The sequence below is a fragment of the Ctenocephalides felis genome, unplaced genomic scaffold (assembly GCF_003426905.1).
Source record: "Ctenocephalides felis isolate EL2017-DRISC unplaced genomic scaffold, ASM342690v1 CF-g0.4_SCAFFOLD_01170, whole genome shotgun sequence".
NCBI classification, from domain to species: Eukaryota; Metazoa; Arthropoda; class Insecta; order Siphonaptera; family Pulicidae; genus Ctenocephalides; species Ctenocephalides felis.
This window is the reverse complement of record NW_020537324.1, coordinates 59,393,813-59,419,080: the sequence shown is the minus strand read 5'-3', so window position 1 is coordinate 59,419,080 and position 25,268 is coordinate 59,393,813. Positions and strand designations below refer to the sequence as shown.

Sequence of the window (25,268 nt, the reverse complement as noted above, 5' to 3'; positions counted from 1 at the left end):
ATAAACGTGTATTAAATATTTACAGGGTGTTCCAGATTTTGATGTCAAGCTGAAATTAAGAGCTTTTAAGTGCAACCTCGGGCTTTGGTAAAATTATTACCATTTTTCGGTTATTGTGATTAACTTTTATTAATTTTGTTCATTCACACCTTGGAACCATAACCGTAAATAACATTTCTAGAACCACAGTATGAAAAATACCACAATCGCACGAAGTTTTCAGAAATTAGGACTTTTTGTTGAACTATGAATTTGAATTTTTTAAAATTGGTCGACTTTGAGATACTCTCTTTTAAGAAATGTACTAAAGTGTGTTGGCAAGTTCCATCAAAAGTTGGCGCATTTAATCAGAATTGTAAAATGCTTAAAATACTTGATAATTATATTATTGAAAAATCACAAGCTGAATTATGTATCTGCACTCACTCTTTCAAGGAATAATAATCAAATTTACTGAAGTGGCAAGTAATTTATATCAACCGCAAATAATTTATATCAACGCAAGTAACTTATATCAATTATATTATGATAGTATAATGATATTCCCAGAATAGGTGTATATATTTTGTATCTTTATGTAAAAATCAATGCATGTATTTAAGTCAAATAAAGCAAATTTTCAAATTAAATTAAAAAATTATATCGAACACTACTCTAGTGACCATACATTCGAGAATTTCTCAATCTTAAACTGTTAACAATAGGAAGTACCTAATTTGCCAAAATTATTCAATTCTTTACTCAAAAAATAATAAAAAGTAGGTAATAATGATATTCGAATAGATAAAAGTGCTAATAATGAAATCTATAGATTTAGCAAAATAAAGTACCTAACTAGATCCAACTAAATTCAACTATATCCAACTAAATTGCAAAGACCACAAGATTCGTTCAACAAAATGCACTGATCATTTCAAGATTATTATATCTTCAAATGCCACATATCCTCTTAGTAAACGACATCAGTTCATGTTGTCACGTTTCAACCATGATACAATATATCACAAACTCACCAGGATCGTGATGTCGCAGATTTCTGCCCAGGCATGTGAGCTGCAATGGTATGTAGCGCGTGTCTGCTCTCTGAGGCGAAGGCGGCGCAGGTGGCGGTGCACCGAGAAAGCCGCGCTGCAGCTCCCATCCCACTTCTGATATTATTGAAGCCTTCCTGAAGTATGGCGTTACTTCTCGCAGGTATTTAACTGAAACCAAAGGGAAATATATAGATCACAGAACTGGCGAATAAGGTATGCGGTAATAAATACCATTGAGAAGTACCATCAAGCCATATAATAAAATGTAATATATAATAAAAATGAAAGTTACTCTATTTAGTGTTAAGTTATGATGAAACTTATATTAACACATAAAAAAGTTTTTTCTTTGCGCTTGTGATAAGTCATTGTGTCAGTATTTATTTAGATTTATTTATACCAAATTTATTAAAAAAAAATCAATGTATTATATTATAAGCAAAATATTACCATAGGCGAAAGAGCTACAACTGAAACTTATCGTTAAAACAATGAACAATCGTTAAAATGTAATTAAGTTAATTAAACGTGAGCAAATCATTTGAAACTTCCAAATTTTCTGGCATCTTTTGTGAAAATATCAACTAAATAAAAAAAATCTTCTCGCTGAGTACATGGTTACCTCTCATGAGTATTTTAACTGGAAATGTGAAACAAAGAAGACGAGTCACACTACTCTAATTGCATGAAAATGTGGAGAGGTAATTACCGAAATTATAAAGTAATTAGGATTCGTTTACATTAAATCAGTGACGAACAGTTTAATCAAGACGACCTAATAGAACTAATACTTAAAATAAAATAATAAATTTAATATTAACACCATATTCATAACATATGTTACAATCGATTAAACTCATTAATTATATCGTATTATTACTGAAAAATATTATTTATTACTTTTTGCTTCGATTTCACAATTGAAGAAATATTAAACTTTGTTCGCATAAAATTTGTTATATGAAACCGTACAAAAAATTACAAAAGTAAGTATTGATTTTCATAACGAATTATTTGAGAAATAATATAGATATGAAGAAAATTAGCTCGTAAAGATTTCCACGCCGAGGCAAGATAGCGAGTATAATGCAAAACAGAAAATGATATTATGAAATATCTCATATAAGCAAATAATAAAATAACTTATTCGCGGATGAGAGTAGATTATGAAAAACAGTGAAAATACCATAGTAAACGTTGAAAAAATTCTTTAGTTTAAAGAATGTTTGAAGATTTAATTTTTAAAAGTTATTCAAATAATATTTGAATAAAACTTCCCTGTGACTTAGTGGTTATAACTACGATTTTTGGATCAAAATTTCCAGGTACGATGACTACTTGATGTCAAGCAATAGTGACATCGATTTTTACACGAAATTATAAATAGCAATTTCTTTCCAAGTGAAAATAGCCCTTGCCCGGCATTGCAGTATCAATAAGAAATTTACCACTCTCAATTTGTAATAATGAATTCACCAAATAGAATGAAATAAAACAAGTCTGCACAAAGCTCATAAAACTTGTTCAATTGTGTTTACTGTCACATTTATATAGTGTAGGACGGGGTACAAAGGTCCAAAATGACTGCCAGCAATTATACTGTGAAAACCAAACCAATAATATAACAACAAATAACACATATCAAACAAACAACTATCTCACTATAGTAAGTAAAACTCCCAGCAAATTCATCATTATAGAAATGTGTTTTTTGATGTTTTTACAAAAAATTGTCACCTTGTCCTTTTTACTCTATAGGCGGGGTATAATGGAACAGCCAAGGGGCAAACAGAACCAATGTCTTATTTTTAATTTTAAATGAATTTTACAAAATAATAGCTACATTATTCAACCAATATATATTTCATGGGTACAATTTTTACTGGAATAACATTGTATATAACCTTGATCTTGTATTTCGTCAAAAATCAGCAGAGTTGGAATAACCATTTATTTCACTTATCTATTATGAAATTGCTTTTAATATTCAACATTTTTTTATTCAACAATATATTTACAACTGTACTACATAGACATTAAGTAAATCTTTTAGCAGTTATGTATAAAAAATGACATCGATATATAAATAGTGAAAAATACACAGTTGCATTTTTCCATTAAAGTAATGTACTTTAATTTACTTTTTTATTGACTACTTTTTATTATTTACACCTTTGCTAGAGTAAAAGCTCAGATGGTCCTCTTTATTTCACCCTAATGTAAGCTTTCATAAATGTTATATAAGAAAAACTATTGACTGTAACTTAAAAATAACAATTCATAAAACGTTTAAATAACGCAGACTTAAAAATTTTATTTAGGTCTTGTAAACTAAACAACTGGTTATATATTGGTTCACTGGTTTATTCATTGCCTGGTTATACATCTTTTTTCCTCTACTTTCAAATATTGTTGTTGAAAAATTCTTAACCTAAATTGTTTTTGAGATATCTGTGGTATCCCTTTTTACCCGCGAAATAAAAGATTCAAATGCATTCAATATTTAACAAGTTTCTTTAATAAAGTTATAATCTTACATGTGAATTTTACATGTAGGGCAGACAGATATTAAACATGTAATAGCAACTCAATTAATTGTAGACAATTTACAACAGAAAAATGAGCACATCAGCATCTTGTGTTTCGCGTGTGAACTTCAGTTCACTTGTAATAAAGTTAGTGTGTCCATATATAGTATAATATTATTAATGTACAGATGGTAATCATAAAAAACTCATCTCGTAAATCAATCTATGTAGTTCTATACAATTTTCTACTGTTTATATTTCGGCTAAGCATTATATTTCTTTACAAGCCTGATATGGCGCAAAGTAATTACAGATGACTCATGGAAAATAACAAAACGATATTCAACAACGTCTTTTTTGCGTTAATGGCCTTCTCGGATTATTCTTCTTTATTTTATGAAGAATCGTTTTCCGCGGCTGGCTGTGCGAAAAGGACTTCGGAGGAGATTTATTGCATTTGTTTCTCCTATAATTAACAACGCCGTATTAAGTTAAAGCAAACAGCGTCTTTGCAGATTATAATTGCCTAAACTAGACGACAGAACAGTTTGGTTTCTTGGATACTAAATTTTGTTTGGCTATTAATCATACATATCAGATTAAAGTTGGAAATTAAGTCTATTTATTTTATAACGGAAAATTAATTAACTTTGTGATATTGTAAGCGTAAGCCAGCAAACACAAGTATCGAACAAAAGTGGGAAAGCATTAAGTTTCAAATTGAATTAACAGAAGGTACAAAATTACTAAAATTTATAATATGATTTCATAATATCATATTATTTATATGCGATATTATAATATAATATCACATATAATACTAAATGGATAGTATCCAAATCAAAAAGTGAAAAAAAACGCCATGAGAAAGCAATAATGCTCAATAGTAATTTTATTTTGAAATGTAAATCTGTATAACCTGTATCCATTTTTTGACTTCCCATAGTGTAAGTTATAGTAATAGCAAAAAAATCGAAAATGAAAATTTTTGCATATCTTTACGTTTCAATGGTTTCTGAACATTTTGACAAACGTTAGAAAAAGTGGATATATGTGTGTGTATGTATGTATGTTGGGATATAATTTAGAGAACCAATTAAATTTCTGGGAAGGCAGGTCCAGCGGTTCTGGAGAACCAATAAAAAATGTAAAAAAGTTCCATATGGAAGTAAAAAATAATCATTACCCATATGCACATCGAATTATCAGATAGAGATTTTGATAATAAGTACACATTTTGGACACATTTCTATGGGTTTCGTACCAATGTTTGACCGCTAGTTATTATTTTTTTAATTCAATATTCTCAAAAATCTAATTTTTTTAAAGTTTAAAAAAAATTGAAGCATTTTTAAAAATATTAATTTTCAGTATGAAAAGTTCCAGCAATTTGCCTTCGGGCACGATGCCTTGCACCACTAGTTCACTATTTTTATTTATTTATTCCTTCAATTTATTCTTATATCTATTTCTTGCAAAAAAATATTTCCTCATGAATGGATTTCACGAAAATGTCTATTTTCGGTTAACAAGTGTGGGACGATTTTACTTGTCAACAAATCTATAAATAAATCCTTTCACCAAAAACTTTTATGAAGAGTATTAAACTCAGGTGCTTTCAATTGAATGAACTCCAGAAATACCGGCCGATTTGTGAATGTTTGTTAATGTAGGCGTTTAGATAAATCACCTGATCATCTTTTAATAAAAAAAACAATGAACAAATCATGTTTTTTTAATTTTCGTCAAAATATCGAGTTTTCAGATGAAAAACTATTTAAAAAAAATAGCTTATTTTGCAGGAATAATATTAGCTTTCAATCAACTTTAAAGAAAATTATAGATTAACTCAATATAAACAACTTGTAGTTGAAATTCTGCTGTCGTATTTAAAACAAGAATTTTGTCGAATTCATCGTACAATTTCGCGTTATTATGAATAGATTAATATAGCAAATGCATATTTTTTTACATAGTACGACATGAATTGAAAAACGGATATTTATTCTACGTAAGTACAGTTTAATCTACCAAAGTAATAAATTAAGATTGCTATATTAAAATACATGGTTAAAATATGAGTTCATCAATGGCTTGCGCTTATTTCCTTTATATCAGGTGGGTAGTTATTTCATTAATTGTGATAAATTTTATTTTAGTATCGTAAATACTAAATCAAACTTAACTATGTACTAATTCGTAATACTATAACGTCACTGTAAAAATTAATTGTGACCAAACTCTTTGATATACATTAGAATTTATGCTTATAAAACATCATTTTTTGGTTGCATGTCTCATTCATGAATAATCCCTAGATTGATGGTTAGAGTTAGTGATTCAAAAGTTCAAAATTTTCAAATTCGTTACCAGCCTGGGATATCACGATTTCAAGCAGTAGTGACATTGGGTTTAGGTAGCAATATGTTTCTCAGTAATAGCTCTTACTTAGATTAGTTGTACCAATAAAAAAAATCAGCATTACAGGAATTAGAATAATAAATCGACCACATAAAAATAGAACAGCCGTTTGGTTTGTTTCCAGAAAAAATGGGGTAGTTATGTAAATCACTACAACAACTCATAGGACTCTAAGGTTTTGATTGCTGTTCAAATAAATTGAAAAAATGTCCTTTCCGGGTACTACCAGAATAACATGCCATGACAATATCCGGAAAAACGCATTAGACGTAAAATACATTTTGAAGGCCAAAATATCATTTTCCATAAAATATTTGAAACGCACCACAGAATTATATAATACAAAAAAGCGTCAAATACGCCAGTGAGTCTGTTACTGGCTGTCGCTATTTATTCTGTAGCAAAATACCAATTACATATGATTGATTATTACGCTAACTGATGTGCGACAAATAAACGAGTTTGGCGCTATTTTTATTGCATGGTCAGTATACGTTAATTAAACATTATTTGGACGAGTCTTTTAATAATTGATCGTTAGCACTATTATCTATATGTGACGCAAAAATTTATATTGATACTACGCACTACGCGATCAGCATTATGGTTATAAATACAATATGGATATCTGAAATATGCATTTAATACTGACAGCAGTAGTCAAATGGTTATATCAACATTTTGCTGATATCGAAAAAAAATTAAAAACGGTAAACATTATTTCTGATTATAAAATAAAATGGGATTACCCAAAATTTATCAATAAAAATGTAGGATATTTATTTAAGAGTATAATCCGGTCATGGCTTCGTGGTAAAAATGTAGATTTAGGAACCGATTCTGCCGCATAACAGACCAATGTTATGGCTGGGCTATGTTATGAAAAAAATTCCATACAAAATCGTTCTAAATATTGACAAAAGCCATGTGGTGAGCAGTCAGGCGTTTTCTCAGGTTGTCAAATAGAAAACATAACCTAGAAACCGCACAAATGTCAGAAAAATGATGTTAGATGACAGGGTCTTTATGATCCAGCTTCATAACATACATGTGACGCGACAGTTTATGTGTGATACGCCTGAATGCACAGCAAATACATGATATTTTGACTCAGTATTATTCAATAGCATAATGTATGGAAGTTGGGCCTTGCCATAACATTTGTCTGTTATGCGGCGGAATCGGTCTCTTAGACCACTAGTAGTTCTAATTGTAAGTAATTTTTAAACTGATTGATATCAAGAGATAGTGATATAAAATAAAAATCTTCGGAAAACGAAAAAAACTAAAGCTTTCCTTCCTCTAGATGTAAAAAAAATCGATGACACTGTCAACAAACTCTCATCTCAATTACAAAAATAAATTGATTCCGTAATATTTTTATTGCTGACGCGATGTTTTATGTTTTGATTCGTGTGCTTCAAAAGGTAACAATAACACTTCAGATACGATTGTGCACAGGTAGACGCTAACAATGAGACACTCGAGTTAATTTTGCCCATCAAGATTTCTATGAATCATAACCTATATATCAGAACGTAGTTTATGATTTCGAAACTTCTTCGAGTGGAAAAATATTAAATGATTTCTTTAGAAATCAAGACTATTGAAATTAGTTGGTACTTGTTAAGAAGCAAAGTAATTTAATGCGGTTGAGAATGTTATTTTCAATGAATAGTAATGGTCAATATAACTAGCTTATGTATGGCATTGTGCCTTAAGGCAAATTGCTGGAAGTCCCCGTTTCATGAACAAATATAATCATTAGTTTTTAAGAAACGTGCACTAACATTGTTAACAAAATTCATAATAAGTTAGTGTCTATTATCCACTGATGATGACATAAAATATTAGGTCGAAACGTTTTGAAAATTAGAGATTTTTCTATAAATTATTGTCTTTTTATTTGAAGTATCGACAAGCTTTAAAAAATTATTATTACGTTATTATATATAGCAACGGCATATCTTGCTGCATTATTCTAATATTCTGCAACTCTAAATCCCATCTTCAAATATGTAAAAGTTTGCTTATTATATATTTTCTAACCTACATACTTTATCAAACATTCATAATTAATAAACGACATTTTATTTAATTAAAAATTTTAAGTTATTTTATTTATAGCTGACTGAGTAATTTAAGCATTCAAAATAGTAAACATAATCAGAATTTTATCTATCAAATAATCCAAACAATTTCTTATCTCGATAATTATTGAACGGATATAGCACTTTCAAATTGTTTTAACCGTAATCAGAACTATGTGTTTTATAAACTGTTTTTGTTGTACATTCCTGAACCTGGTGTTTCGAAAAGCCAACCCAATCTTTCTGTTGAAGATATATCAGATATATTTCTAATAGTGATATGAATATATATAACACCAATGACATAATCTCATGTAAATATCTGCTTGATATCATGCTGGCCTAGATGGTCATTAAAAATGGAACCAGTGGCAGTAGTTGCTAATCCACCTTCTTATCATGGTTCATAATTCTCTTTCCTTTAAAAAAGTATTAAATAGATTTCTAATAGTGATATGGAATACAAATAACAACAATGCCATAATCTCAAGTAAATATCTGCTTGATATCAAGCTGGCCTATATGATTATCAAAAATGGAACCAGTGGCAGTATTTGCTAATCCACATTTTATCATATATGGTTTATCATTCTCTTTCCATTGGAGGTATATTAGATAGATTTCTAATAGTGATATGAATACATATAACAACAATGCCATAATCTAATGTAAATATCTGCTTGGTATCAAGCTGATCGAGATGATTATTAGAAATAGAACCAGTGGCAGTAGTTGCTAATCCACATTCTGATGGTTCATCATTCTCTTTCCGTTGAAGATATATTAGATAGATTTCTAATAGTGGGACTTTTTACTACAGAATATTTACATATTCCTAAAATTAGATATGGAATTATTAAATGCTTCAAGTGTCTAAAAATAGATTATTCTGTTCAAGGCGCCAAGATAATGACTAAAAATTGCAAACGTGATATGTTGTATTATTGCGCAATATTCTAGGACGTGTCATGTTCTAACAAAATAGATATATTTATAGTTCAATTCTTGTCTATTGTTAAAATATTCAAAGTTTTGCATTATATAAAAGATTACGCTGCAACAAGTTACTCATAACAATGCATGTCATTGCGGTTTGTTTGCGTTAAATTATTATGAAAGTTTAAAGTGCGTTCACCATAAGTCAAGTTTTATCACGTATTTGCCAATATACTCCAGCATACTACGTAATACTATAAATTATTATATAGGAGGACTAGAATAGTATAGAGATATGATATATGCGGAAATTATTTACACAATATAGAAATTTCAAAATAAATTCCATTCAGATATAATGCACTTAAAGAGTTTCTCATATATAGCTTATCAATGACTAAAATGTAGCAAAGAGCCAATAATCACGCTTATGAAGTTTCCCATACACAACAAAAGATGAACGAGAAGTCCAAGACTAATTCCTTTTTCTTCATTAAGAAAATATATAATGTTTTATATAAATAACTTAAGAAAAAAAATTAACAGCAATAACAAGCTAACTATGTGATGATACTTCCCATCAACAACAACGTCGCTTTCCTTACAAAGCAATACAATGATTGACCTATCCATATAAAACTGATTATATATTGTTAAATTGAAAGCTATTTTCATTTAAAATCATATTTTGTTCTATATTGTTAAGAGAAGGCGATAATCACTCCTGCTCCGTATTAGACAAGCCGAGTTGGGTACCAGACATGGAATTTGTGGTCACAAGACAAAAGGTAGCACTAAGCCACAGAATAGTCAAGAAAATCTAAATGAAAACCATTAAATGTCATTATTTATAATATTAGTTATTGTAAATATTTATATTTTTCTTCAGACGTATTTTCATTTTATTATATTGGCCATGAAGACGATAATCTTCATGGCGTTGAGCTTTTACACCAGATGGTTGCTTCAATGTAGAGAGAGTAGCGGATTTGGACTGGACTTATTTTTCTCACTTCCAAAACTAAAGTCCACGTAACAACATATGTAATAAATAAGCAATAAATATATCTTCTTCAAATTAGAACTAAGTACTAGAAATAATTAGACCAACAAATCAGTGTTTCATACAGTCCTCAACTACAATGGTTAAATTATAATCTAACGACCTGAGATAATCGAAGAGAGACTTAATAGGCATATACAAATTTTTACACTTGAAATACCGAATCAAAATTAGGTTTTTATAAGATGTTGCTATGAATACCTACAACTCAATGCAACTGACATGGCAAAATTCTCTCCAATGATAGATGAGACAACATGTTTTTCTGGTCGGGAATAATGTGATCGACTTCCATTCTTTTTAACTTCCTGAACTGTTTCCAATTTTAGATCGTTGTGAATAATTTGGTTACAGTCGTGAATTGTGAATTTCTTCTCTTTGAACAGAAGAAATTTGCAGTGACATGCATAGGAATACACACTGAACCAAGAGATTTTGCATCTTTGAGCTATAAATTAACATTTTATTATTTACTTGGTTTTCTTTATTGAAATTTTAATAAATGTACTGCTGAAGGTTTTTTATAATCTATTTTAAGCAAATAGAAGAAAAATGTCACGGAACAATAGCGTAGAAATAATCTACGAGTATTTTACTGTTTTATTATGTTACTGTTTTGTTTAATTTTTATATTTTTTATTTTATTTTATTAATCTTGATTAAATGCAACAACTTTTGATAAAATAGCCTACAAACATTAGTTCACTTGTTTTAAAAAAGGCTTCTCAAAGTAGAACTATTTTAAAAGTTTTAAATCTATAGTTTAACAAAGAATCTTAATTCTTAAAAACTCAATGCAATTTTGACTGTGGTCCTAAAAATGTTATTTTCGGTTACGGATCCAAATTTTGCACAAAATTAATAAAAATTAAACACAATAACCGGAAAATGGTCATAGCTTTAGCAAAGCTCTAAATTGCACTTAAAAGCTCATAATTTTCAAACTACATATATGGGCTTTTTTATCTCTTTTTTTCATGTAAGTTACGATCAATACTATCACTTTGTTCAGGCTTGACATTGAATTCTGGGACGCCCTGTCTATATATTTGTACATAACCTTGAATTATTTCATTTTTACAAAACGTTATCGCTTTATAAACGATTTATAAATTATGTAAAAAAAAGAAGAAAAAATGTCTCACGTTGTTTGGAAATTATGAGCTTTTAAGTGCAACCTAGAGCTTTGGTGAAATTGTGACCATTTTATATCGCATTTTCAATTAGTGCATATCAGAGTATTTGAGATCACCTCAAACACTTCGAATTTTTTACTTCTTTGTTTTATCCCGGTATAGACTCATATTTTCTACACATCTTCAAATTTATAAAAATATTTTATTTTTCTCAAAAATTGCAATTAAATTAGTCAATGACCACTGATTTATACATACGCATAACGAGTATACACATCAATCACGGTTAACTAGTTATCTGCCTCTAGTTTTTATGATATTCCATTGATATTACCTTCGGCCATTGGATTCTGTTCATACATATTATACAGAAATACATATATTCCAATATAAATTTAAATTTAATGTAAAAATACTAGGAAAGTGCAGCTGCGCTGTTATATATCGTGAGAACATTACACATAAGCCATGTCTATTGAAATTGATGCCGCGAATCTATCGACTTCTCGGCGATCTTTTGTTTTTCTTTGCCCGCCTTCGCAACCTATCCAACATCATCGGATATGCCAATTTATGGTCTGAGTGCTTTCTTCATAGATAAATAAAACAGGTAAACAAACATAAGTCTTATAAATATATTTTTTTATTTTTAGGAAGCAATTGCTTGCTCAAGCAATACATTTCAATTTGTTTTCGCAGGATTAATTTTATTATTTCTGGCGAAGGTAGTAAATAAATATATACAAAGTAAATAAATGATTGAATGAAAATAAGTCAACATTTATATCAAAGGGATTTGGTACGTTGATGTACTTTATACATATTCAATTTACGTAGGTGGCAATATGTTTTCAAGTGAAAATAGCTCTTTTCCAGCGTTGGATGCATTAAATAAATTATAATAGCAAAATACACCAAATAGAGGTAGGCGAAGCATTAGGTTGCCTTTCAAAAGGCTACTTACTTAAGAAGTATATTCACAACAGCTTATAATACTGTTAAAAAAATTTATCGCTGTTCAAAATAAATAAATAATAAATTAATTTCATAGTTATAATATATAGATCTTATAAACTTTACCTTATAACCATTCCTAAGTCTTATAACCGACATAAATTTTTAAACAAAGAAATTGAATGTAAATTCACAGTATAAAAGATATTCAGCAAAATATGACACGAAGTTAAAATAAACTAGTGGTGTATGGCATCGTGTTTTAAGGCAATATGCTAGAACTTCTCGTACCTTTATAAAATATTCGAGGAATATTAAATATTTTCAAATAAATTATTATAAATAATGTAACCTTCATTATTCTTTTCTTATAAAAAGTAAATAAACAAAACTTAATCAGACGGATTTAAAATAAAGAACATTGTCGACTATTTCTAAGTATTGTATAAAGTGAACTGCAGTTAAAATTAGCTAGAATTAGAATTAAAATCCAAATTATTTTTCAATATTCATAATTTTTTTTTGAAAATAAAAAAAATGATAAAAAAAAATCCCAAAAGCAATCGTTTCGTCAATACAAGCAGAAAGTTTTTTGAATCATTCAAATCGGATGCGAAAAACTGTCGGCAAAATCACGACTTCTCTGCATCATAACAAATCGAATGTTTTTGAGATCATTCAAAACGGTTGATCCGTTCTCTATAAAACTGACATTTTTAGCACTTTTTGCTCCATACCTCTGAAGACTCTTGGCCTGCCTTGCCAAAAACTAATCAGCACATCTCACTATCAATAGGAATCGATTGACTCCGCACATGCACACACACATATCTATTTTTTCTGAGGTATACCAAGAAACCTCTGAAACCTCTGATTTTCGGCCCATTACTATAAATTACCCTACGGGAAGTTAATAATGAGTAAAAGATATTATTATTAACCTTTCAGTATTAAGAATTAAGTTAAAAAATAAATTTTTGTCAAAATTGTGACTATTTGAAAAAAAGGATAAATTTCTTACCACTTTTTGAGTTTCTCGGTTTTCTTAAAAATAGTAAATATTAAAATTTTGAGATGAGGCTAGTATATGCCTGAGAGAAGTCTATGGAGAAGATTCTCCGAAAATTTAAAGTAAATCGTGGTCATTGCATTGAAAAAGAAAATTGAAAAAAAACGCGTTTAAAGTTTCGCAAAAGGAAGAAAACAGAAGAGGATCATCGTGGTCAAACAGCTCTACCATTGAAAATAATTTGAATTTAAAAAAATCCTTTCGTACACTTATTCTTAAGTAGTTAAACTTTGGGAATATGCAAAAAAAAAGAACTATTCTTTGAGGTTCTACACTAAAATAACACCCTTAAATGTATCTCATAAAAATCTATTACTCTATTATTATTATTAGTATAATTAATTAAATTTTAAATTTAATTAAATATATATACTCTGGTATATTGTAATAAAATCAAATATAATTATCACACTCGCATTAACGGAATTTATTTCATATATTCTATGGTCATATTTCAAAATTGTAATTAAACAAAAATGTACGGAATAATAGACATTATTCACAAAAACTACCATTATTCATTTAAAGTGATAAAATTCGCTAATTTATGGACTTGCGTCTGTAGTCAAAAAAGGTAATTTTAATTGTGCGTAAAATTGGAAATTTTTGCAATATGAGATATACGACCTATGTATGAAACAAATCACAATGAAATGTGAATAACTCAATTATTAGAAATAACAAATAGACAAATTATTATAAATCCATATGAAGCAAACTAATTGAGTTTTATATGTAATATGCATCTGTATATATGAAATAAATAATTTGCATTTAATCCCTTATTAAAAGTAGAATTTTTGCAGTAAATTAGTTACTTGCCCAAGACTCGTTAATTACTATTATCTAGACATATAAAAAGTACAACCATCGATATAACATATATCAATCAATAACTCAATCATGGTGAATCTTTGTTGTAATTACTTTTGTAGAACACATCAAATTTAGTACTTTTCATTCAATTCATATGATTATCAGTTCAAATATATCGAGGCTTTTCATTTAAACATTATAGATATGTTTGAATGAAGATCACTGAGGTCTTCATTGTCATATTTATTTTTCATCTTATATTTTGTAAACTACATCATCAAATGATATTTTATATGTAATATATGTTTTTATATATCTTTTATATTTATTTACAAATGCACAGACATGTTCCTTTTTTATATATATGCATCACCTATTCTTTAATTGCCTTGTTTTAGTTTGTATGTATTTTAAACTCTGTCTGTGGCTATTAATAATAATATAAGCAACATAACCGGTTTACATGAAAAATACTTGTTTTCCATTCTTTTAAGTCCGTGTCTAGGCACTATATTAAAATATATTCATTCATTATAATAATGGTTGAATTCTAGAGGAAATTGATGATTCTGTACATATAAAATGAGATAAGAAAAATTTAATTAAAATTTATTATTCTTTCAATTAAGGTTGATTGGCAAACAAGTTTATTAGTTGTAATATTAGAACTTGTAAGATGCTGTAAATATAAATGAATTCGTTACCTTCATCAAAACCTGTAATTTAAAACTCCCAATCAGAACTAAAAATAAATCAAGAGTCTTTTAATTGTGTTTAAAAAAAAAATTATTGAACCCACGCGTATCGGTATAAGCATAACCACATACAATACTAATAAAATGTGAATATATATTTTTTTGTTTATTTAACAGAATTTGTCAAAATTTAACCAGTCCTATAAACTTCTAAACGGTTGTCCTATCTATTTGGTATCATTTTTTTTATTACAATTTCTCTAAAACTGATAATTTTTTAATTGATGCAGCAATACCACCATAATATTTTGTGCAATTAATTTTATCACCAAAGTCATATTATTTAATCAAAGTATTATTATATGTTACTTAATTATCATAGTCTTATATAAAGTCTACGTGTATGTATATATGTATGTATATCTGTATGTAAGTAGATGTTATATATGTATGTATGTATATATATATATATATATATATATATATATATATATATAATATAAACAAGTAATGAATTAGCATAATATATTATAAAACTGTATAACGCCGATTGGCGTATAAATAAATAAATAAATAAATACTGGAGAAAGGCTATAATCATTTGATGAAACAATGCTATCTGTATTTGCAAGTAAAACTCGATGTCACTGTCGCTTGACATCAGGCTGACCGAGACGTAAATTATGTAATCAAAGGTCACATAAATTGATCCAATAAAAAATGTTTAACTTGTGATTTTATAAATCTATATAAATTTAGTAGATACGCCGTTGGGTGTGTCTTCTAATTTCTAATCAATATTATATTTTTCATGTATTTTATTAGCAAAGTCTGCTTAATAACTTTTAGTTACAGTAATCGCAAAAACTTGAAAATGATTTTTAACTTCCCGTAGGATAAGTTATAGTAATCGAAAACCTTTTGAACATTTTGGTATACCTTAGAAAAAATAGATGTATGTGTGTGTGGGGGTGTATGTAGTATGTGTGTATGTTTGGATACAATTTTTCGTCCACGATTTCTAGAGCACGGATCATCCGATTTGAATGATTCAACAAACACCTGATTCGTATTGATGGGGATACATGTTGATTAGTTTTTGGCAAAGGCAGGGCCAGCCAATTCGAAGATACGAGACAAAAAGTGCAAATTATGGCAGTTCGGTTTTTGAGAGAACAAAGCTTAGGATTTGAACATGTGTCTGTGAAATATGATTATTAGACATATGCACATAAAATTACAAAATATTTTATAAAGATTTAATATTAAGTATAATTTTTCCACACTTTTATTGGTTGCATGCCAAGATTTATACTATTTAACTGACTGGGACGCAGTACTAACGAGCTTTGATATTTCATCTATAAAATAGCTACGAAACAAATCGCAAAAAATCTAAATATTCAATTTGGTTCAAAAACTTTAAAGTTAAGTAACGGTGCAGTAAGTTAATTGCCTTGGCATGATGTTTTTGTATACACATCAGATCGTAGAGTGAAATAAAAAAAAATTAAATCAAAAAAACTATATGCATATTTGCTACATTCTAATAAATAAAGATTAAAAGCTATCGTTTAACCAGCAGCCGAATAGCAAATCATGTCGTTCGCGGCTTCAAGAGAGACAACCCAGTAATATTTTAAGTACAGTTTCTGCGCGGAAATAATGTTCCCGAAGGCGGCATCGTTCGCGTCGCAACGTAACTTAACATTTTACAGCACTTGTGGCAAATTATGATTATTATCCAGTTGCTATTTATGCGCTATTTTCAACGCTTGCTAAATTCTGAACATCTCCATATATCGGAACTTTATCGTCGACAATGTTATTATCCTAAGTGTTTACTTAGCAATAGTTCATGTGTGAACTTCAATGGCGAACTTGGTCGTCTCGCATATCTGGAAATGAATACGATAGATGTGATTTATGCAGATATTCAGGAAGTAGTAATATAGTTTGTATTTGGCTTCTGACCCGTCGCGTAAGTTATTGAAACTATGAAGATTGGATGTACACAGCGCGCTATCGCCGCCTATTGGGATTTGCATATTGATGCCGGAATGGTCAATTCTTCCATTACTTGTATATCGCGGATGAAACCGGTTTTATATATATTTTTTTGAAATTCTGTCAGTTATTAATAATCGGTATATTTTAGACTTTTCATTAAAATTACTTATAACGAGCAGACGATCCCGACAGTGGGATTTGAGGCGAGTGAATATTAATAGCTGTCGCGGCTGGTTATTTTACTACATGAAAAAGCAAGATATTGCATTAATGTTTATGTTTGAAAATGCTCGCTGACTATCATCAATATCATATACATATGCAAAGTAACTTTTGTAATTTTTTTTTTTTAATTTTATTTTCAATAGCAATCAGAATACATGACAATTCTATGAGCTATTTGGCTTATGTGAAGCTAATATGAACATCAGCTAATCTATCTTCCAATCATTAAACTCTACTTGTTAATACACAACACATTTTAATACTATTAATTGTAAGAATATGAAGAGATATATTTACTTTGGTTTAAACGTTTCGAGTCCAGATTTGTCTCGCATTCAGCAGACCAGGAGAAAACCCAAAACTAAAATACAACTAATTCAATGAAAAAAATGCATAAGCACATTGTAGGAGCGCAAATAAATGAATTGAAAAAACATTGTAAAAATACTGACTGTTCAAAAACATGATTGAATGTTGTGGTTATGTTATTAGAGAATTTAAAGGGTAGTAATGTGGCAACACGAGTTGGCTTTGGAGAAATGAATAAAACAGAATTGTCAATTCAACATTTGTGAATAATCCCATTTTAATACTTTTTTTTATATATTAGTATCGCAATTTATCTTATTGCCAAATATCTATATATGTATTCATTTTAAACTTAGTCTTTAAAACTTAGTTATCAAAACTCATCAAGAACTAAGTTAGTGTTTTCTCGTAATCAAGAAACCGTATCATCGAGCAATATAATAATTAACTCTCTACAATTTATGAAATAGAATAAATTTCTAATCTATAGAGTCGAGTCTGCTGTATGTTCACAAACACTAGATTTTTCGCAAGCAAAATATAAACAGAAGACCCTGAGAAAAGTATTAACATAATATGTTATGAATATAATAATTATAAATTAACTGCGACTAATTTGTATTATATGTACGTAACTTAAGTCTGTGCAGGTGCCTACCTACATTTATACAGGTAAGAATTGTAAATAAATTTTCTACCAATAAAATAAAGATTTAAGTAGTACCTTATAAAAGTAGAATTTCAGTGATTTCATGTAATTTTTATAAGTTCCATTTTACAAATTTATATTTAAGCAATTATATTTCTCCAGAAATGTTGTTATAATTTTTAAAGTTAAAGTTTTTTTTTTTATAAAATTACAGAAAGATGATTTACATTATACCCATATGATCAAATTTCATATGAGACAATTTTGATTATAAACTAAATCACACAAACTATCTAAATCATAACTAACAATAAGAATATCAGCTAATAAAATTTTAGTAAATATTAGAAATGCTACGCAATTTTCTTCTAACTATTGGATAGTAATGTTTTGTACTTGATAAATTGATTTATAATTGTTCGTAAGTTTTATTTATGTATTTTATTTATTGTTGTTATTTAAATGCGTATATATTTATTTGCCATAGTTGTGTTAGGTCTTCACGTATCAAATGTGCGCTGCGCATGCAATAAATGGCCATGAACAATAGGAAAATAAAAATTGTTTATTTATATTGTAGGTAGTAAACAATGTGATTTAATTAATTTTTTGAGTAAACAATTTATCGAGTGGGCATCTATGTTCCTAGATAATCAAGAACCATTTGAATCTGCTATGTCTCTAATCACAAAAGTAACAATTTCAACATACACATAAATCGAGATATATTTCTATAATAAAAGCAAAAAAAAAACTTTTAAGTATAAATCATTAGACACAACTGAATAGTACCACTACAGAGTTGCCAAAAACGAGCCATGAACTAAATGTAAAAACTAAATGTAAAAACACTTATGACAAAAATAATTATAAAAAGCCTATTCTTATTAGCTTGATGCCAGTACGCATACGTTTATTCCAATTTTACTTATAATTGTTAGCGATTGTGGTAATAAAGTAATCGAATGTTAACTAACTAACAAGTACCAAGAAAATATTGTTAATAATTTTTATCAGTGTATATATATAAGATATTAATAATAATTTAATAAACAGATTGTTGTTAAATTGAAATCATTATTTACTTCTTCAATGTAAGAATATATTTTTTTAAATCCGATTTTTTTTAAGTTCATAAGGCATTTATCAAAATTTATATTACAGATAGATCAATATTATTAGTTATATTTTAGCAAAATCTATTTAATTATTTATCCGTAGAGTAAGTTATAGTAATCTCAAAAAAATCGAGTGAATATTTTTGCATATCTTTACGTTTCAAAGATTTCTGGAATACCTTAGAAAAAAAATAATGCATTCGTGTGTGTGTGGGTATGGATGTATGTGTGTACGTTCTGGTAGAATTTTCATCCACGATTTCGAGAGCACGGATCAACCGATTCCCATAATTCTAATAAAGATCTGTGAAGAAATGATTTTTCAAACAATATAGCATTGTTTTGTGTGCAATTTTTTTTAATTTTCTATTTTATTATCATGATAAATATATAACCACATGAAAAAATGAGAGATAAGTATAGCACGATAATATTCCGAGCGCAGCGTACCGTATAGCAGTCCGACTCCCGAGTGGAAAGTGTTAAAATTCAAGAGATGCTAGTTTTTTCAAAAATTTCAAAAGATTTTGAAACTTTTAAAAATTCTAAGTTACTATACAAGAAGATCCAACAACTTGCATTAAGGCACGATGCCATGCACCACTAATTTGCAATCAGATTTTCTCAATAGTAAAATCAACTAAATGCATTCCTGTGTGTTCCACCTTGTTTGCACTCGTAGTCGTAGTCTCAACATGCATCTCTACTCAAAATGACAAGAAATAGCAGTCGAGTAGTACATAGTTAATTACGCACTATACGACGTCGCTCGACCAGAAATTAACGGCAATATTTACGCATCGTACGTTCGTAATAAACGAAGCATTTATCTTAGTTCTCCTAGCAAAGACGACGTCGACGTTAGCGGTCGCTTCGGCAAATACCACCCGCGTTAAGGATTCGAGTCAACCCTCTTTATAACAGGGGGTTGACTCGACTCGACTGGCTAGTGGCTAGCTAATAAATATTCTCGAAACCGGGTAATAGATAAACTATTTACTTATCAAATGTCCGAAGGAGAAAGGACATAGGATAATGAGTCTAAATAAAGGAAATATTGAATCTTGGAGATATACCAGAATCAATACTCTAAAATCTTTAGAGGATACCAAAGTGAATACCAGAATCAATACTCTAAAATCTTTAGAGGATACCAAAGTGAATAGGTACTTCAGAAAATGGTGTAAAGTGTAGATTTTTTAACATTTTTTGCTATTTTGTTGTATGAGTTTCGCGAATAGCAAAGTTTCAGCAAGATAAGAAATTTGACAATCATTTTATTTTTAAATTGGCTGTGAAATCCAAAATTTTATTTGAATTTGACAGAATACCACACGTCTTTTTAGTACCTAGAGAAAATCGTAATATTTGAATGTTTTTTTAAAAATTTTATTAACTTCCCGTGGGGCAAGTTATAGTAATCGCAAAAAAATCGAAAATGAACATTTTTATATATTTTTACGTTCCGAAGGTTTTTGAATATTTTGGCATACCTTAGAAAAAATGGACGTATGTGTGTGTGTGTGTATGTGTGTGTGTGCGTATGTGTATGTATGTGCGGATATAAATTTTCGTCGACGATTTCGGGACCACGGATGAAGCGATTTGAAGCGTTTGTTTTCAAAAAAAAAATTTTTTTTCAAAAAAAGTAATTTTTTGTCAAATTTATAGTTTCTCAAAAATCTAATTTTTTTAAAGTAAATTTTCTTTCAAAAATGTTAATCGTTTTTAAAAAAATAATAATTATTGGTACGCGAAGTTCCAGCAATTTGTCTTAAGGCACGATGCCATGCGCCCCCACTAGTTTTTTTTTATTGAGGTAAAAAATGAATACACATGATATCTTACTAGACACTCCTTTAAAGCTCACGTGATTAATGGACATATTATTATTTTAGACCCAATGGTTGGACTATTTATATTTGGTACATTTTATTTGTTATAATTTCTCTAATACTGATGATATATTTTTTTATTTTTGCAATGCATGGCAATGGCTAATTTCACTAGTAAGCATAAATTACATCTGTGCTTTCGTGTGAAAACCGATATCACTACTGCTTAATATCTAGATGTCTGAGGTGGTTATTAAACAGAGTGTTTTTCTTATGACAATTATTGTTAGTGTTACAAAAAATTATAATGTTGATATACATGTCGAACAGATAAATTACAATGATATTTGAAGTTACCCTTTGCGTTGGTGTATCGTTCTTGATGAGTGGGAGATGATTCTAATGACAAGATTTTATCACATAATTGGCAATTAACAAATTAATGATTTATATATATATATATATATATATATAATTAAAGAAAACAAAAAATAAGGAAATGCCATAGAAAGTTTAGAAGTGCTACATCAAAAACCAAGATTTTTCATAATATAATTTTTTATATATATATCGTTATCTCGATTGCTCGTCAATTTGGTTTGTACTAATTTTACTATTTACAATGAATATCCATGTCCAAATTATTTAAAAAAATAGATAAATGTTGATGAACATTATTAAATTTACTGGTTACATGAATTAAAAGAACACATCGCAATATGAATAATTATTTCTTAATACCATTTATACTTTAATATTTGTATATTTAACTTTTTAATAGTAATCGCAAAAAAATCGAAAATAAATAATTTTATATATCTTTACGTTTCAAAGGTTTCTGAATATTTTGGCATTCCTTAGAAAAAGTTAATGTTTGTGTGTGTATGTGTGTGTGTGTGCGGATACAAATTTTCGTCGACGATTTCGGGAACACCGATCAACCGATTTGAATAATTTAAAAAACATTCGATTCGTATTGATAAGGAGACGTGTTGATTAGTTTTTGGCTTAGGCCAAAAAAATTGCCAAAAACGGTAACTAAGTTTTTAAGAGAACGGAGCGTCCGATTGTGAAGATGAAGAACTGATTCAATTTTTGGGAAGGCAGGTGCAGCGGTTATGGACTGTCAATGAAAATAAGTTAACAAAATGTCAATTGGCGGTCAAAAATGTTCATTGGACATATGTACATCAAATTATCAGATACTTTATAGAGATTTTAATAATGTGTACACATTTTGTGTAAATTTTTTTGGGTTCCGTACCAAGATTTTTAACGGTACGGGAAGTTCCAGCAATTTGCCTTAAGGCACGATGCCATGCACCCCACTAGTTATTTTCATTATTATTAAAAAATCAGTTATATAAGTTAAAGTTATATGTAAAACGCTAACTCAAAATTCAATGACCAAGTGTGAATATTCTCGACTAAAAGTTGATATTTTCAATATTACAAGCTAACTTTGACAAAAATCTTTCAATGCTGGAGAGAAAAAATAAAAATATCAGGTATCGTATAAAGTTTCGAAGCGCGTTACATTTTCTATACATAGAAAATAGAAATAAACCAAAGTTTATCATAAAAAATATAAAATATAAACGCGCATATGTATAGGCTACAAAGACACGAGGAAGAAACTTTAGAAACATGCAAAACTTACATACATAAGTAAGTGAAAAAAATCGTGATCACGTAAAATGAAGCTCGAAATATAATGTGAAGTTATGAGAGAAGATTAAATATTTAAGGAAAAAATCTGACAGTGTGTAAAAAAACTTCCACTATGCTTTATAAAACTACTTGGTTATTAATAAATCAGAAAACTTTGTTATCAATTCATAAAAAAAATGCTAGAGAAACTTGCACCAAGAGTTCATAGCGTTCGCACTCCTTTTCAAGAAATAATAGATTTATTTCAATATTTTAAAACACAAACTATCGCTGCAATGGAATAAAACCATGACTAGCAAATATGATAAAAAAAATTAATGATAAATATTAGTAAAAGCTTACAAATATTCGTTAAATATCCAGATTTCCTGATATTTGCTTTCAATACATTAGCATATAATATTTAGATATTATAAATAGTGATAAATGTATAAACTCTTAGTTTAATGTGTAAAGTTAATATAAGAAAATAAAATATTTCGAGTCAAAGATATTTCAAATTCGTCCATAAGGCAAAACTATGTAGGAGGTTTATTGTAAAGATGAATTTCTATAGTAAATATACTACTTGAAAGAATAGTATAACCTAGTATAATTATATAATGTGAATATATGTAAAAAATAATAAAAATAATAAATTTTGACTTAGTTTATTTTTTAGCCGAAGATTCATATCGAATTATCCTAAAAACTGCATGGACAAATCTTTTCGTAGTCTAGAAGCATCGTAAGATATTTTTGTCTTTTTTGAGATCACCGACTGAACGAATCATCCGAAGCAAATTCGGAATCTCTATTGAAATTTTGTATTGGATTTGTATAGAACACATTTCCAAATTTGCCTCGGATGCATGGTTTAGTCTCAAACAAAGTGTCTTTGTCGTTCACAAAAAAGTGTTAAAATTTATCACTTCACAATCACGAACCAGGTGTTTTTTCACGTCAATTAAGTACTCATATTTTTTCTCTTTTTAATATGTTATAAGTTCGAACTTTCTACAATATTTATGACAAAAATTGTATTTCGAAAATAGTGGGAAAATGAAAATGTTTTACTTCTGTTTTACAAGATGTTATGCTCTCCAATATTTTATTCATTAATGTATTTATATATACATATACAATATATATATATATATATATATATATATATATATATATATATGTTTGTGTGTATATAACAAGGTTGTATATTTAAGTGTACATACTTATCCACATGTGCGCATGATGCTCTTGCAAGTGAAAAAAAATTATAAAAAGAACAAACGAATTCTACAAATATTGACAAAGATTCTAAAACAGTAAGTGGCAAAAAACAAATATTTACATACCAAATATTCAAATTATTATAATAATATTTACAAATGTTATTCGAAATATAGCGAATTATGTTATGCGAAAGGTTAGAGTAAAATCTAACATTCCTGAATTATATAAATTTAATTTGATTGCAAATAGATGAAACAATAGCAATAAAATCATTTAGTTGTGCATGGCATCGTGCCTTAAGACAAATTGCTAAAACTTCCCACATCAAAAATTAAATTCTTTAAAAAACCTTTAACATTTTTTAAAACCTTTGAAAAAAATGAAAAATGAGATTTTTGAGAAATTTATTTTATACTCTGAATTTTTCTGAAAATTTAAAAAAAATTCAAAGCAATCGTGCTGCGTGGCTGTTTGTTTTAGAGAAGACATATCGAAGCGTCGCATCGCAGTCTAACGGATAAACATTGGTACGGAACCCATATAAATTTAATAAAAATTCATACTCATTATTAAAATCACTATAACATATCTGATAATTTTATGTGCATATTTCTAATGATCATTTTTGACCGCCATCAATGGCATTTTTTTTCACTCGATCTCTGAAACCGCTAGACCTATTTTTGCAAATATTTAAATAAACTTGTAAATGAAATGCTTTTTGAATTATTCCTTATTTCCTCTTCCAAAAACTAATCAGCACGTTCCTCATCGTCGACGAAAATTTGTGTCCGCACACACACATATGTACACACACATACATCAATTTTTTCCAAGGTATTTCAAAATGTTCAGAAACCTTTGAAACGTAAAGATATACAATAAATTTCATTTTCGATTTTTTGCGATTATTATAACCTACTCTACAGGAAGTTAAATATTGAAAGCCAAATATTAAATAAGAAACTACTTATTGCGCATTATGTTTTGAAATAGTTTACAACCTATTTTGTTTAACTTTGTAGAATAAGATTAAATATATGAACCGCCTTTTGAAAGATGGCTAGATATAATCCTGGCGTCATTGACTAAACACGGTAACTTCAAGAGTGCTTCAATTTTCTCCCAAAGCGGTATTACTTCCACGAGATTATACGCGTTAATAATGGCTAAAAATATGGCAAATTTTCGGAGTATTATATTACAATTATAGGAGTTCTATGCAAATCATCGCCATTCTGCCAATGTTGAATAGAGACGCCGAACAAAGCTGATTCTCACAACGTGCTCTGTCATTAGAGCGCTTATTAAATCAACCTGCTCGCCAAGAGGTGTTGAATGAAAACGTTAATTAATACCTCCCGAAAATTTGTGAACCACATAGTGGGCCATAAAGCATTAAATGTCAGTTTTGTCTAGTTTAAAATAATCACCTCGCCATTTTCGAAATTTAATTTACATTTTCGGTGATAAATTCACTTCAATAACGTGCTGCTGCGA

The 25,268-nt window shown here is 28.7% G+C and overlaps 1 protein-coding gene across 2 annotated transcripts in view; it reads right to left on the bottom strand.

The window, feature by feature from the left end:
* LOC113368366 (beta-1-syntrophin) overlaps window positions 1-25,268 on the bottom strand; it is a 100,977-nt gene that overhangs the window by 28,446 nt on the left and 47,263 nt on the right. For both annotated transcript variants that reach the window (XM_026609912.1, XM_026609911.1), the window contains exon 3: window positions 1,014-1,202. In XM_026609912.1, coding sequence (XP_026465697.1) covers window positions 1,014-1,202 — 189 coding nt within the window. The remainder of the gene's footprint in view (window positions 1-1,013; window positions 1,203-25,268) is intronic.